This window comes from Aphis gossypii, chromosome X (assembly GCF_020184175.1).
Source record: "Aphis gossypii isolate Hap1 chromosome X, ASM2018417v2, whole genome shotgun sequence".
Taxonomy (NCBI): domain Eukaryota; kingdom Metazoa; phylum Arthropoda; class Insecta; order Hemiptera; family Aphididae; genus Aphis; species Aphis gossypii.
Window position 1 is genome coordinate 45,045,618 of NC_065533.1, and position 18,602 is coordinate 45,064,219.

At 24.5% G+C, this 18,602-nt stretch overlaps 1 protein-coding gene across 1 annotated transcript in view; it reads left to right on the plus strand.

The window, feature by feature from the left end:
- LOC114129278 (uncharacterized) overlaps window positions 1–13,095 on the plus strand; it is a 49,253-nt gene extending 36,158 nt beyond the window's left edge. The window contains exon 6 of the mRNA XM_027993964.2: window positions 11,911–13,095. Within this exon, the coding sequence (XP_027849765.2) occupies window positions 11,911–11,993 (83 nt within the window). The 3' untranslated portion in view covers window positions 11,994–13,095. The remainder of the gene's footprint in view (window positions 1–11,910) is intronic.
- The last annotated feature ends 5,507 nt before the right edge of the window (window positions 13,096–18,602 follow it).

An 18,602-nucleotide genomic window follows, 5' to 3' on the forward strand; every position in this document is an offset into this window, starting at 1 on the left:
GTCTCAATTACACACACAAATGTGCGTGATTTGCTGCCGGGGTTGGTTTCCGTAATATGCCTTAAACACACACGCCGTCTGCGGAGGTGGCCTGCAGCTTGCTCGTGCGTTTATGTATATATGCATATTGTATGTAATGCAAACAGTCTGACGTTACTTAAAACTCAATGTATGTGTGTATAGGACTATTATATGGATAATATAGATTTATATGTACACATTATAATACGCGTCTGTCTATACTATATATCTCTATTATACCTATGTATAAGTATACGATACACTGGTTGCGTAGTTAACGACTATCGTTTTCGGTGCGGTCATATAGCGGCCGTTTAATTTCCGGAGACTTACCGGCACGGATGGTTTTAGATCGACGTCTATCGTGCGCGTTCAGTCTGTACACGTGTACACTTGTATGTACATTGTATATATTTGCCTATTACTATTTACACATTACATACAAATACATTATATATATTATGTTAAGATTCACCACCACGTACCGGCGGCGTGACGGCTGCCATTTAGAGACAATGTAATATAGCGAATTCAAATTACACATTCGCAACACGGGGATCACGAGATTCAGTGGTGTTCCATAGCAGAGGGTTGGGTTTGCACATGGATGTTTTATTACAGTTGACCGACGACGAAAAGGTTGTGGCCCTATAAACCTTATATGTATATATATATTATATATACATAGGTGTAACGTGTAATATAAAATATACCTACAATACGTGAATTCGTAAATACGAAGGTAATATACGCGTATTTCTATATGGACATGGTCCGCCGGGCGTTGTTTAACGGTATATACTATATACTATATTATACCGCATATAGCGAGAGTATACTAGCATAATATAGGCGTAGTGTTGTTGCTATGAACGCGTCAAAGCGGTAAAAGTTTCTCGTCGGAAGGAACTTAAAATATCACGTTAACGGGTAGTTCATGGTGGGAAAGTACGTCCCGATGATCAGTGATGAGGCGGGGGGAGGGTAGGCTTCGCTTGGTGCAAGGGCTTTGCCGGAAAACGTTTTTCCCCCTAGGGAACAGCCGCCACGGAAAAACGAATTTTCGGCCAAAAACTTGTTCGACTATAACACATATGTATACATATATATATATATATTATATGTATTGTATAAAAATGTATCTGTGTGCGAGTGCAAAAACCACTATCGCCGTCAGACCGTTGGGCGTTTGTCGCCGGTCGCTTCATGTGAAAGTTTCCGCTCGACTTACATTCAATAATTGGTATAATGAAAATTTTTGTTCATGAAAAAATAATCCTCTTGTATTGTATCTTGTATTTTCGATTAATATATATATATAACCTCACATTATACCTATAATCTATATATAGTGTGTAGTAATTTAAGTTTTATTAATTTTCTTATAAAAATCACATACTTCGAGTTGACCGTTGGGAAGGGTGAGCATTTATACAATTTCAATGAAAGTCCCCCAAAATCAATCTAATTCCGCCTCAAACGTATAAACTGTCAGATTACATTTATCGGCTCATAGTAGTTTTGTTAAAAAAAAAAAAAACCAACAGCAAAAGCATGGCTAACCATTTAATCTAAGAAATCACATACTGGCATACGTTAATAATATTAATATTAGATTTACTATACTATTCTTTTATATTGCTTGCCTCTAATCATTTTTATACTATTATTGATTACGATTATGATGTTATTATTTAACTAAAGTTCATATAACCGAAATGCCTGATTCATTCGATTGCCATATTATATTAAAGATATAATTCAAGCGAACAGATTCTCCGGGGAATCTGTGCACGAGTGAGCGTTACACGACGAGATAAATGATTCATATTTCGCGTTTTCAACCGACTGTTCATAAAACATTTAAGCACATTGCTGCGTGACTGCATCCATGGTTATAATGACGGTGATGACACGCGTGTCTATAATACTCTGAGGTTTAAGTAGGGGGGGTATAAGGGAAATCAATCCCCCCTACTTGGTTTCTTTTGTCCGCACTTAAACAACGTCCATTCTTTTAAAGCAATACAGAGATACTCAAGAGTTTGAGTTAAATCAAAATAATTTTCTTGGTTAGAAATAATGATTCATTTTCGAAATGTTATTATTTTAGTCTAATAAAGTTATTTTAACAAATATTTTGAGATTCGATAAAAATATTTTTTATACAAAATACCGACTTAATTAAATTCGTTTAATCGTCTAATTACTGCATAAACTATTCTTTGAATATCTATAAAAAAATGATTTTTGGATAAAAATATTTGAAAATATAATACAAAATTTCTTATAATTTTTTCATTTTCCAACTAAAAAATTATAGAAAATGTATAGTAACTTTTTTTTATAAGCATTTAGAGTCTTTTGCATTAAAAAGATTTCTTTATATAACTGACATTTGAAAATTTAATAAAACATTCCTCATTAGTTTCTCTACCTGTTTAAAAATAATAAAGTTTTCTGGAAAGTCATTCTTTAGGGCCATATTTAAACATTAAACTTTTACTTAATTTGATATTCATCTGTATGATAACTATTTCTTTGACATAAGGATTTTATTTTATTTTGCCATGAATTCAAAAATAAGCAAAGATACGCATAGGCACTTGGAATTTTCACTTAATGTTTGTCTTATAATTATCTATGCATTGTATAATTTTTCTAAATATTTTGACTCTTTTTGAACTATTTATAGGGACAATTTTCAATATTTTTTTTTTTAAATGTTGGTAAAAATTATTGACTGGATTAAAATTAATGAAAATTGAATATATAAAACCCCACATCATATGTTTTTTATATTTGTAATTTAAAGTATTATCTGTTTACATTTTTTTACGATAAATTGGAATTGACTTAACAATTAATAACAATAGAATAAATAATGTAATAAATAAATACCTATATTAAAATAATTAAATATACTTATTATATAATAAATACAATGTTTTTGAAAAAAAAAACCAACCTACAGCAGTTTTAGAAAGAAATATTAATAAACATATCATGAAATATATTTAGCGTGACATAAACTGAAAAACCGTTTAGTTTATAATCGTTATTTATACACAATGATACATCGTTGAATTCAAATTTAATACACCCAATTAATATACTATTCAAGTGATTCAGTCAACGCCTAATGTACAACAGAGCGTATTAACTTGTTAATTTGTATTTATTATTTTTTTTTACATAAGACTAAATATAATTATTACATAGTTTAGATTCTGGACAAATGAGTGCTAGAATTTAAATTAAAAAAGATGTGATACAAAAATTGAAAAATGTATATTTAAATCAAATAAATAATATTGAATACTAGTTTACTGTTAGCTATTCCACAAGTAGTTCCGACAACTTAATAAAATTAAAATATTAAATAATAAGAATTATTTATTTACGCGCACGGGTACGCTCAAAAAAGTAGGTAAGCCTGTCATAATCGAAATATTCTTTACCATTTTATGCCACATTAAGCTCTGATATTAATACTAATGCATGTTGTTTTTTACTCAACAGTCCCTCAAAATATTTTTAAACGAATACACGCGAATACGACTTTTGTATTAATAAACCAAAGGATGACTTATTATTTTTCCTTCAATTATATACGTTGGTCGCTATGTTTAGATTCTGACCAGAACAATAATTGAAAAAACATTGGTTTTGTAGAAGATAATATTATTAGAAAAAACGTATTGTTCAGTTATTTGTTTGGTCGAACACTAGTATAGGTATATTCGATCTATGTGGTCATAATATAAATGTTTAATTTTTTTATAGAATAAATTAAAAATGCCCACAGGTTTTATGGTGGTTATAAACAATATCAACATTATATTACTTATAATATTATAACTTATACGTTGAGATGCTTATATATTTTGGGAAAATAAATTTTTATTTTGAATTGTTGGAAAAGTGTGAAAAAACTAATCTAGAAATTACTTTGTAAAAAAAGTACTTGTTATGTTATAATTTAATTAAAAGTAACATAACTTTAATTTTTGAACTTGTTAACGGCCAGTATTACCTACCACTATATATTGTGTATTTGGGCCATCATGTAGATTATTTTCTACTTTCTATAAATTATTGTAATCAATATATAATTTATATATTATGTTTAGTTATAAAAACACTTAAAATGCTAAAAGCCTAAAAATACAACATATTCAACAACTTAATCTACAAAATAATGATTGTTAATTTGTTACTATTTTTTTTTAACAAAAATTAAGTATGGTTTATAAAAGAAACTTGAAATAGAGTTTAAAAAATGTTTTAATTTTAATATTTCATGTTCTTTAATTATTTTTTTAATACAATACATATACATATAGGTAAACATTTTAAATGGATAATGAAGGTCCCTTAATCCTTGTTTTGTGGATCAGTTTCAATCATCATTTAAATGTACAGGATTCACGTTGATATTATTTTTAATACTGTTGTAAGTTACAACTACACATCTAGGTAGGTATAATACTTTTACCTAAATTTTCTGCTACAAATATTTACTGTCTCTACTCGTGAAGTTTGTTTGACATTTCGATATTTTGTTTTGAAAAATAATTTTACATTCAACTATCAATAAGTTAATTTTTTTCATACTTCCTAAATAACTGTAAAAGTATAGAAAATAGAGAATAGAGTCACGTATTGTATAGAGTGCTGCAACTTATTGGGTGAGACTCGTTGTAAATAACTATTAAGTTGTGCCTAAAATAAAGATATAATTTCTTAAATAATAAATACATTTTTATGGTAGTTTAGAAGTATAAAATATTATGTAATTGATGTTAATATATAAACGAATATATTTAACTAACGTAAATATATTAGTAAGTATATTATAAATAATTTAGAAAAAAAGTAAATATTGTACATTCTACGATTTTTATTTGTATTCCGACTTTATCATAATATATTATTTTTAGTAACATAATCTTCTATATATTATAATAAATATGAAAACATCAAATAATTTATAAATACCAAATAAATAATTAAGTTCAATATTTATATTGAGTATTGAATATAAAATATAAAACAATCTTGAAAATTTAACTTTTCAGTAATCCCTAGGTATAATCATAATAATATACATTATAGATTCAGAGCTAAATGATTAATGTATTGATTTTATAATGATGTTTCTGTGTTTTACATACAATATTTAGTAGAAAAAATAATTTAATTTTCAACTTTGGGAGTGGTTTCTGCGGTAGCAAATTAAATCTAGTTGACACTTTTTAGGTGTTAACATTGCAAGGAAAAATAATTGGAAAAAAATTTAAGTAAAGCAAGAAACTTTTATGAAAATCCAGATTTTGACAAAATTAATTTAATTTTTTTTTTTTATCGTGTAAATCAAAATTGATTTTTACCAAATCTTCATAATACCCTATTCTTGTTTAGATATTAGAACTTACTTTAGAATTATTAATAGATAAAATTAAATTGAAATTAAAACAAAAAATAAAATATTTTTACTAGTGATTCCTTCGACTGTTATTTTTGTTATCACAGTGGATATCGGTTCCCGAATAACCGAATTTTAATCATTATAATAATATAAAATTTAAATTATATAATATAACTTATATTATACCCGAATGATCACCAAACGATTACTTTTGTTAGGTAACTGAAATATTTTGGACGCCTCTTATTCTCACTGGAGCCATACTAGTGGTGCTACGATAGTTTCAGCATTGGTGTTGGACACACGATGTTATAAATATGGTTTTGAGCGTTTCTTTTTGTTTTATACAAATAATTGTATTGCCATGAAAGTTTTCCGTTTTTTTTTTTATATTATATAATGTATATAATATATATGTATAGGTATTGTGTATATTTTTTTTTTAATATTAATGGCCTTGTTCGAAGTTGGAAACTTTTTTCTGAGTATACAATTGGGTCAGCGCAAAGTATCACGTCAAAGAACCGACCGCATGAGAACGGTAGACATCAAAGCCTTTCATTACTCTTCACTTTACCCAATTATTATATATACATATACACTATGTACACATAGGTATATTTTATATATATACTATATACTTGTATATGTGTGTTTGTATATAGCATGTAGTATGCGTGTATATATATACACACATATATGAGATTTTTGTATTCAAATTGTTTACTGTGGTTAAGACGTTATTGATTTCGTGTTCATTGTTCTTACACCAAATTACACACACTCAAGAATGTGTTAAGTAGGTTCTAAATATTTCTCAAAGTAGTTAATTTTCACTTAGTACTTCTACTTTTTTTATTTTATTACATTTACTATACTATAACGATTCGTTGATTAGAATTTGGTGTACAAGAAATGTTTTTAACAATAACGTATTTTATTGAAACTTGTAACAAAAAAAAAAAGATAATTTGGTTAAGTGTACCTTTTGTTTTGTTTGTATACTTATATATATATATTTACTGCGTAAGATAAACAAGAACATTTCATCGAAAATGTATTACATTTTATGTAACTAAAATAGTTTCAATTTCGTTAATAACTGACAATTCAGCTAAAACTGTAATATTATAATGGTATCCTCTATATATTCGAATTTAATGAAAACGATATACTAAATACTCTGCATAGTTCAAAAACATCACAGACTAGAGTAATTACAGATTAAAATTAACTCGTTAAATTCACAGTTGGAAAAATCTTTATTAATGTATTTAATTAATCAAAATAGTTTTGCTTATAATAAATAAAAAGTAATTTCTCTGTATTTTAAACTACTATAAGCCCAACAAATAATATCGATTTTCAAGTGTTTAACTAACTATTCCTTGATTATCTGTAAAATAATTTTCAATAATCTAATAAATAGGTAGGCACGTTGATTTTTGTAAATAATTTTTAGACATTTACATTTTACATGTTTAATAATTGTTAGTAATCTTAAACATATGCAAATGATTCGGTTATATACAAGCAAAAGAAATATGAAGTGTTAAATTGATAAAATCATGTCAGACGTTTATCGTAGTTCTTATTGAGCCACTGATATCATCGTTTTTAAGTAACCTTTTTATATCTCTCAAATAAATTATTTTTGATATCTTTTGCTCATTTCTGGTTAAATGGATAAAATGTAATACTGGTTTAAATATGTTGTACTCCTACTGAGATTCTCCAAGTGTCTACTTGTTTAGGAAATGAATACAATACACATTGACTGGCAAACGGCAATACGAATACAGCTGAAGTCAATGTAAACTTTTATTTATTTAAATAATAATAGCTGCCTTATTACTACTGTGAGTTGTAATTTACGTATTTTATATAATGCTATAAATTCTAATAAAGTTAGTAACATTGAGCATATAAAAAAAATATTTAGTAATATTATAATCGTAATTATTTGTATTGAAAAATATTTAATTATCTTTGACTATAACGTAAAATACGATCACGTCTTATACATCTAGCGAATATTACTTAGAGAGTTATTTCTATTGAAATTTATACTTCGTTTAATTCTGGTGTGTAATTTTACCATAATTATTACAAATAGGTATGTATATAATATATATGCTTACAAACAATTAACTTCATGACCAACTACTGTTATGAGAGTAGTTTGTGTCGAATCTATTAATTGTATTAATATTATATAGATTTGGCCTAAATTCAAACACATTTTTTCTCGGATACTTACTCTAATTTTTTTCGTTAATATTTGTATTAATATTTTTTTATTGTTATTTTATCATTATATACGCTATGTTTCGTAAATAACTCATATAATAAATATTTGCTTACAATTTTATTCCAAAAAACTTATAAGAACTCGATACTTTACCTCTGACGTAAATACATAATATATTGGTTATAAATAAATATACAGGATAGGTGTATATTATGATATATCATTTTGTTTAAAAAGAAACTGAGAAAGTCAAACTGCTACATATTACATGTCGAGTCTTACTCACCATTGAGAAGGTCACTGTAATGGATGTGTTAAATTTGAATTCGATGATAAATCATTGAATACAATAAACGATTCTGAAGTAAGGCGGTCTGTCGACTGTCAATTAATATTTATAGGAATATTTTAATATGCTATATTACCTATATTTATATTGATATTAATATGCGGTAGGTTAGTCTAATTATCTTTTAGATAGTACAAATAAAAATAAAAATATTATTTCATTATCATAATATGTTATTAACTTTTAAGTCAATATTAACAAACAGTGAACGGTGTAATAGGTTTGGAGAATAAATAACTTAGATACTAAAAATATTTTGAATTTTTTTGTGTATGGTAAATAATAGAATACACAATTGAGAAAGATTTTAAGTCAATACGAATAATATTTTTTTAATTACAATAAAATAATTGAAATTTTTATTTTTTGTTACAAGTTTAAAACTTTTCGGAAAAAATTAAACTTCAAACACTTATAAAAAATTACGGCAATGTATATTCGATATTTTTAAATTGCTATAAGTATAACTTATGAGAAACCTTTTAAATTCCTCTTATTTAAGAACGAATAAAAAGTTTCACTACTTAATAAAAAAAAACTAAGAAAATTAAAAAGCACAGAAATAGATTAAAATGAGCTTAAATATTTTGAAAATTATAAATAGCAACATTTATAAAAAATATAACCTAATACAGATACTAAATAATATATTATATATTACAAAAAAAAAACTTGAAATTTATTTGGTCAAAAACTCTTTAGGTATATCAATTTTCGATCCCCCCTCACATACTCGTTTCTCGTATACCAACTATGTTCAATTTTCCATCAGAAACCAACCTCAAAAATAAAGATTGAAGTACTTTTAAAATCTGATAATTGACATAAATAATAATCAATTAAAAAAATACAAAATAATGTACAACCAATTCGTCCATTAAATCGTCCAAAGTTTAAACATGCGCATCTAATAAACCTCAAACTCACTTAGATATAATAATATATTTTCGATCCAATAATAAAACAACTATCGCCTTAACGTATATATTACATTTCCATTTCATACTTTGTTTACCATTTAAAATATACTTAATATTCAATATATTTTCAATGATGAATATATTAGGTATAGTAATCCTAAAATATATCTTTCAATTAAAAATAGTATGATATATCATCTGTGTGTTGATAATTGTATGGAACTCGATAAATTAGAATTCAATAAACATCTGTTGGTCATTTTGAAAAGAATTTTCGCAATACAAGCTCTTTAAGTAGTAAAAGTAATTTTGTTGGTCGATTAATGCGTGTCAAATGACAAAAAAGTTTATTCTGTTGCTGACCCAATTGGTTCTTCACAGAGAGTTTTCATTACATTTCTGAAAAAACCCGTCGTCGTATGTCCATGTCTTTACGCTCTGCCTTTTTAATTTACATTGGAAATTAAATTTGTTTTGAACAAAACTTCTTTTTTTCCTCCAAAGAATGAGTTAACTGGAATACACACTCGTTATTTTCATGATAAAACTGAAAGGGTGAACAACGAATTCATGTAGTGTCTCTACCTATATTCACCACTAATTACACCATTATATACTTCTAAAATTGTTTAAGGTATTCGATCTTTCCAAAAGATATTGATAAAGTTTTGTTGTGTTTCAACGAAAAAGTTGCTAGTTCTATGTTGTTTAAAACAAAGCGAAGCAAAATCATGTAAGATTATTAATCTATTTGAAATTTAAATGTCAACGATAGCATAGACCCATTTTTTGTTTAGAATTTTGATGAAACAAATTATTATTTTACAATAATTACCAAAAAATTAGGCAGATTAAATAGATTAAATATACATAATAAGTAATATATTTTTTTTTTTTTAAAAGGCAAATATATTCTAGCTAGCCCTTCATTTTTTAATAATGATAATTATATAGTCAACCAAGTGATGCATAAATTATCTTAATGGAATTAACACTTAAACGCAATAATTTTATTTAATACAGCATCTTATTAAATAAAAAGTCACTTCTTTATTGCAATTTTATTTTTTTCTCTAAGTTGTTAAGGAATTTCTTTATTGTAATAAACAATCGAATGATTACAACATTGAATTATAATTATAATTTTTCAACAAACTATATTTTAAAAATAAAATGAAAATAACAAAAATTATAAATTTTTTGATCTCATTGAGTTATTCTGTATTACTATTCATTAATAATAATTTGTGGAGTATAGATAGATATTGGTTACCACAGTATTATTAGTGATAAATATAATATAATCATTAATCAATCATATTGATCTTATACAAATATTTACTAGCTATAACTTCATTATGAATTTTATGTAATAGTTGTTAAATATTGATATTATTAAGTTATTCGAGTAAGTTCAAATTATCATCAGTAGATATTTTTAGTTTAATTAAATATATAAAAACCATTACTTTTTACTTTTTTAAAATAATACTTTATAGACATCTGATATCAAAAGCTAAGTCTAATTAAATATTAGACAAATAACATAAATATAGGTACATGTTATTTACAGTTTAATTAATACTAGTTGGCAATAACATTTAACAGGAAAGTTCGTATAAAAAAATATACTAGTAAAGCGTTCACCATTTCTTATGAAATAAAAAAAAAATGACACAGAAAAATATTTTTTACGAACGCGAGTGTATTATTATTTCGAGTTTCTTAGCTTAAGCATTTTCCAGGAAAATTATTTCGTTTTTACTCAAATAGTTCTGTAATGAATGTAATGTTTAGTGACATGTTATTTACTTAGTAAAATAGCATTTATACTAAATTAGTACAGCAAAAAATAAATAAATAAATTATTTTGAGACTACAACATTCTAACCTGTTAAAAAAGTTACAATTTGAATCATTCTAATATGTATTACTGTTAAAAACGTACGCTTGCGCAGACTTCAATTTCCGATCGAGCTTGGAATAATTAACGCCTCAATACTTGAACAGTGTCCTTAATATTTTTTTCTACACATTACCACATATTAATATATTCTAATTGTAAATTAAAAACGGTATAATATTTATATTATGTATAAATAGAATCAAGTTGCACACAACATAAATGTGCTAATTTCTAGACATATATTTATGAAGTTAGAAACAAGAATACAATGAATATAATATATACCTACATAAAAACGAAGTCATGTATTAATGTGTAATTAAATAATAATTTTAATTGAAGAAGAAATATAAATGAATTTTTCAAATTTCTCATATGCCATAGTCTATAATCATAGTACATGTTTGGTGCATATAATATTTTTATTATACCTATTAATAAATTAATAAAATGTATCTGTATGTACTGAATGGTAAACAAATATTTTTAATTGTATTTCACTATTATGGTAAATACGATTTTCATGATCTCCACGAACATACTGTTATAATTAAATATAATTTACAAAAATTTGAAATATTACTATGACTCTAAATAGATTCCGATTGCCCAGAGTGCATGCCTATAGTTAATAATATTATTATATTAATATTATTAATAAATACATATATTTTTTCAGTACAACTAGTTACTAAAATATACATTCGTATAAAAATTAAAATCTATTACTCTGACTAATTTTCAAACAAATTTTCTTTTCGATTAAACGTCAATATAAGTTTATAACCATACTAGAATAATACTATATTATTCGATTCATATGTTAATGTAAAATATGATTTTTAGTTTATTCCATGCAAAATAAAAAATTATCCAAGTGTAATATTATGTTTATATTATAAGTATGATGGTAAACATTTTCATATCATAGTTAAAACTATTCATTTTAAAATATATATTTATAATTGTACACACTTTTATTGTTTATATAATTGAAATAATTAATTTTGTTTATTTGTATTTTTTTTTCAGATAATGCTGCATGGTCAAGAAAATTATCTCAAACTCTAAAATTTACAACTATCGTATGGTTATTTATTGTAATTTCAAACTGAAGAAATTTATAATCATATCACTATTATTTAGTATTCATTGATTTTCTTAAGTGTTACAACAATTAATTACAGCCTCATCTTAATAATTTTTATCCGGGAAATTTACATTACTTATAAATACATAAGACAGATGTAACAACATTGTTAAATTATTATTATGTTGAACTTCAGATTACAGATAATACGTACAAAAAATTCAAGTTTGTAACTATATAGATATAATAAATTGTTTTTAAAGAATTATAATTTAACAAAATAAATTCAATTAAATCAATTTTAAATTAAGACAGAATCAAATGTTAAAATCACTTCATTTAAAATGAAACTTGATTGATATTTTTTTTATGTCCATATACAACAGGGCGGTAATAAATTATTAACTTACAACAGTACAATGGAATTTTACGTTTATACGCACATTTTATATTTGATTCCTTAGAAGTCTTGAATTAATTTAATTTTAAAATTACTTTTAATGATATCTATATAGATTTTGTAGTAGTAATACTTTTGTCAATATGTAATTTAAACAGTATTAATTTTTTTTTTTTTTTTAATTCGATTACGTTTATGTTTAAAGGATTCATTATTATTCTCTAAATTGTATTTTTAATTTTTTTGTAATTTCCTAGAAATAAATCGTTTTAAGTTCAATACTTAAGTTAAGTTAATCAAATAATATTTGAAAAAAAATTCAAAATAAAGATAATAATATTATGCTTTTAAAGTCAAACTAAAAACTAAAATTTAATACATTTAATCTCTACCCAATGTGAACTATACCTATGCCTTTTATGTAGACAATATAGTAAAAATAAATACAATTATAAACACCTTATAAATTCATATGTATTATAATTTATAAAGGTGTAGATTAAGAATCATGACTGTTTTAGTTATTTATTTACTATTGCATTAATAACGTGGTAATTTATGGTTTTGCTTTTTCTTCAGGTGTAGTAGGTATATGTACACATCTGAAAAGCACGAGTGCATATGCATATTTTATACGTACGATATCACCAGATTTTAATGATCAAGATTTATGAGATGAAAAGTTTTTAAAAATCTGCGAACTACTAAATCAAAACTTAATAGAACATGGGACGAGTTTAACTACGTGTTCATTTATTCTATTATATTATTTATTTTAAATAGATAGTTATTGCTTACTATACATTATAAATATTAAAGTAGGTATCAATGTGATTTTGAATGTACTATAAAATATACAATAATTAATAGTAGAATGGGTAAATCATACCAATAATAATTGGCATTACAATTAAGTAGGATTATTGTGTGTGATCAACTTTAAGAGTTATTTTTTAAAGTAACGAATTTGGTACTTTTAAATATTAATAATAATATAACATAAATTATCATTAAAAATAGATTTTATTTTGTCCGTTTTTCACTTTGTTTTTCGAGGACAATAATTTTCCATTGAATTCTCATTTAACACGTCCATTACGATGACCTAATCTGAAATGACATACGTTTATTAGAAATCTATTATTTAGTAGAAGCAGGATCCCGAGTTTTTTTATGTTAAATTCTAAGAAACATGATATTTTTATCTGCATTAATCTATAATCTTAAACAAATGATTAATCAACTATAGTTTATATTTAAGTTCTGTTTTGATGAATATATATAGAACAGTATAAAAATATATTTATTTAAATAATGTGTACTAAATTCATCTCACCGTTACACTGTTCAAACTCAAAATGATTAAAGTTAATATGCCAACAACTAATGCGAATTTACTATACATAATATAATTATATCAATATTTTTAAAACAACAATTTACCTTGACAATATTAATGAAACGCAAAGGTATTATCATAAGATATTCAAAAATCTGTAAAACTTATCGATTTTACGTTAAAGTGAATAGGTCGTACATTAAAAATGTATTAAAACAAATTTTTAATAGTTTTCATGATGTTAAAATAAAAATAAATAAATCTACAGCATAAAGTTGTAAATTATAAATAATTGTTTCTCAAATAATCACGGCGATATCGTATGTTACATTATACATAAATGTATACAAAGAGTGTGAACCATCGTTCAATAAAATAACTTATGCATTAAAGTTGCATGGGCGAATGTGTGTATTAGAAGATGATAGTGATGAAATTAAGTCAACTCCGCAAGTCGTTTAAATAACGATTCCCGAAATCGGTTTCAATATTTCGAAAATTAGGTCTAGTGAAATAAATAAATATTAACACCAGAATGTATAGTCGATCGGACGAATTGGCAGCGCTAACTCCACTACTACCGTCAGCAAATACCTACTTACATTATAATTTTGAAGTTTGAACAGTTTGAAAAATGTATACCTATATATATATATATACCGAGTACGGATGTACACCGAGTGAAAACATACGAAAAACGTCTTTTCAATCTCATTATTTTATAGCAGTGACATGTATGTATACGAATACAGTGTAATAATATATACCTATACAGCCATACAGGTACATACACTAAATACACGTATATAGTATACACGCATTGGTTTGCGCTTGTTATTTCAATGACTGTGCGCATATAATGCAAATATAAAATATATATTATAATACGAGTATAGTTATTGCTGCCGTCGGAGTGAATAATATCACATATTACTCTATACGGATTTTCGAACATAGCTATTAAAATATGCAGTTGCATATTACATCATAATATATCAAAGCACGAATCTACCGAGCACCACGCCAAGAACGACGTTTAACCGAGTGTTTTAAAATATATACTTTCATTATGATATATATATATTTTAAGTCGTTGCGTTTAACAACGTATACCTAAACAACTGTATAAGACTTATATACAGTGAGTTATACTATAAGTATATATTAAAATATACATACAGCATGCATTATATGACATATTACACGCGTGTATATGTTGTAAAGGATATATATTACGTTTGATTTTGATTTTTTTTTTTTCATATAAAACCCATCGAATTCATTTTAAAAACTTTCAAATATACTTACTGAATCCCGTATCTTACTCTTGTTGTCTATGCATATTGCAAATGTATTATAAAGATTTAAAAAAATATATATATTGGACGTAAGTATCGTAGGTAGATATACTAAATAGTAATAATATGTTTGTAGTATGCACCTAACTCAATAACACAATAATGTAATGTACATATTAATTATTATTAATAAAAAGGTAAGGTCTCTTTATTGAGATAAATTAAATACACAATGTTGTTTAATTAAAAAGCGGTTTTTCATTAATATTAATGTTTAGGCAAACTTAAATAAATATATGTTATATATTTATGTTATTTAGATTGATAGATTATAAACTCCCGTTTGAAAATTAAATATTTCAAATGATGTTTTGACTTATTAAAAATATAATAAACATTGATTGGTGTGTTAATAAAATATTAAAAAAATATAAAAAAAGTTAATTAAATTAATAAATAGAAATAATGTTATCTGTTAATTTTTGAACATACACACAACTAGTGGTGAATCTAGAATTAGGAATGCACATTATTAATAAATAAATAATAAAAAAATAATAAATTACTAATTAGGAACTATCAACGTATTTGATACTTTATTAACCCTTAATTTATTTATAATATACAAAATAACTTGAAAATAAGTTTTTTAATATTGGTAAGTAAATATTTTATGTAAGTAATAAGTAGTTTAAACTATTTTTACCAATCAATGCATTGTAATCTTTTCGGCGTTTTCTTTCATGGTTAAACTTTTATATTTTATAACATATTATTTAATGTAAGACGTAAGTATGGCTATAGTAATAATATTATCGTTTAAAATCGAAAATGTTATATCGTTTCTTACAATTACTCAACATAAAATGAATTTACCGCCCAAATGGCTTGAATTAAATTAATAATGATGTTAACACTAAAACGCATTAAAAAACATTTTTTTTTTCATTTATTTCGTGTAATAAAATTAAAAATAAGATTACCCATTGGATATTATAAGTTGATTAGAGTATAAAATGAAAATTATAGATAACTATTAAAATATTCAAGAATGTTGTATACTAAAAAACTCTTTAAATGAAAATTGTTCATTAAATTTATATTTCTTTAGGTACTGTTTTCAGCGTACTACATTCAAGAATATCACTTAATCTGCAATACCGAAATAAATAATTTAAAATTGAGTGATTCGTGATAAAATATTCTTTTGAAAATAACTGATCGAATTTCCTAGAAGTTTTGAGAAAATCAAGAATTTCAGTAAAATAACACGAAATAAAATATGCATTAATAACTATGGTTTTAATTAATTAAATCTCATCGACTATGTATTTGGATAAATCGAATTCCGCTCAGAATCGTTGTTCAAATACAATAATTTATCATTGTGCTCAAATAATATAAAGAAATCAGCACCACTGTTGTGACTTCCATTTTCCCACATACACAATTCATGAAGTGATGTGAGTGTGTGACAGCACTTTTTTCATACAGATTTTGAACGAAATAATAAAGTGATAAAGTTATTGGTTTAAGAAAATGTCATTGCAATATTTTTATTGTTTCATCTATAACAATGTACCAAATTATAATAAAACAATTTACTGTTCTTCAACTTCAACTCAAATAAAAATTATTTTGACATTAACCTACTATTCCATCATGGTTAATTTTAAAATGTTAAAAATAAGTTTTTTTTTAATATATATATTATATATATTCTTTTGAGAGTGGGTGGTAGATTTTAAAGGCTTACGAGCATTTTTTACCAATCGGGATTCTTTCAAAATTAATTTTCAAATATATCACTAACAATATAAAGTACCTATAGAAGTAAGTATATAATTTGTATTGAATTTATTGGATTTATTGGGTTTAATAATTTTAAGAATATAAGATGTAAAGAAAATTCATAAATACAGTTTTAGAAGTAATTTATTAGTTTGCTTACAAATTAAACAACATAAGTATACTTTTAAATTTTAAATACCTAAGGCAAATATCTTATATACTTTCAATATATATAATATATACTATTTTCTATATACTTATTATATACTTTTTATTTACTTTTATACATCTCACATATAACAGTGCTTGTTTAGGATGAGTGTAAATCAGAAATTGCTTTAAGTATCAAATTGTAGGTGTAGCAACTGTTTTATGAAACAGTATATCTTTTAATAGTAAATACTTATATTCTATAATAATATGTCAATAGATGAAAATTTAGTTAGATGGCATACAATAACGTAACAGTATAAGGATTAAGGACAAAAGGTTAAAATTTTTTTTCACTTGTACAAAATAACTGTTTTAATTTTTATTGGCATCAATAATGTAAGCAATCAATAATATTATGTTCATCTGGAATACTTTCTGTCGATCTAAAAAATAAACAAACTCCAACTCTTTTAAAAAACTTATGCTCCACCGAAATGGTCATCAAGGTACAGTATTCGTACAAGTTTAACAGCATAATAAATTCATTAAAAATAATAGCATTTAATTTAGATAAAAAATCTGGTTAAATATGAAGCAGACCATTGTAAAATAAATTTGTATAAAATTGCATCTATAGTAACACTAGTAACAGTATAGATTCTAATATTGAAAAAAAATTTTAATATTTTTTAAATTGTAAATGACGAATGCGTTTATTTTTTGTAGTGAAATTAAATAAATCTCTTAAAATATACATTCATATTCATGATTTGAGTACATAATAGATTTAAATGTATATTTTAATTAAAATAAACAAATTAATGGATATAAGAACTTTTCGTATAAAATAAAAAATATGTTTCATGAGTATTAAGATATTTGTTTATTTAGTATTTGTGGAGTATTAATACTCTACAAATAATATTTAATTAAGAAACTATAAAAAAAATATTTTTTTATTGTTTTGCGACAAAATGAAAAAAAATGACCTATACTTAAATCAATGCATTTTTTTTAAACTTAAAATTAAATTGTATGAGTGAAAAAACTAAAAAAAAAATTGCCACGTATAATAAAGATTTAGAACTTGACCTTGAAATTTAAATATTTTAATTTGAAATAATAGCTTAATATTTTTTAGAAAAAGAAAATTCATCATTCCTCTCTTTTCTAGAAGCATTAACAACATCGAAATTTAACAGTACGTTTTCAATAAATGTTGAAATAACGTTTTGTATCAATATCACACTCCAGCGCTAGAGAGTAAAAACTACCTAAAACGTAGTAATAAAAAGATTTTATCAATGGCCCTTATGTCTATATGAAATATAGATTAGTTAAACTTAATTATACAATTTTCTGTATTAAAAGCAAAAAAAAAAAATTCATATTAATTATTAATTAAAATTTTAAATTAATCACTCCCAGTTTTTCCAATTACAAATCGCTTGTGATCTATAATTGAAATTTTGATTACTTATTTAAATATTTGTATAGGTACTTAAGAAATTTTTTTTTTTTTTGTCATTTACTTTATCTACATTTTGGTTTTGTATAATTTACCTTGTATAAATTCATTAATCTTATAATAAGTTATTGTTAATATTTAGGTATATTGATTTATACAATATAAGAATTATCATTCTATCGGTT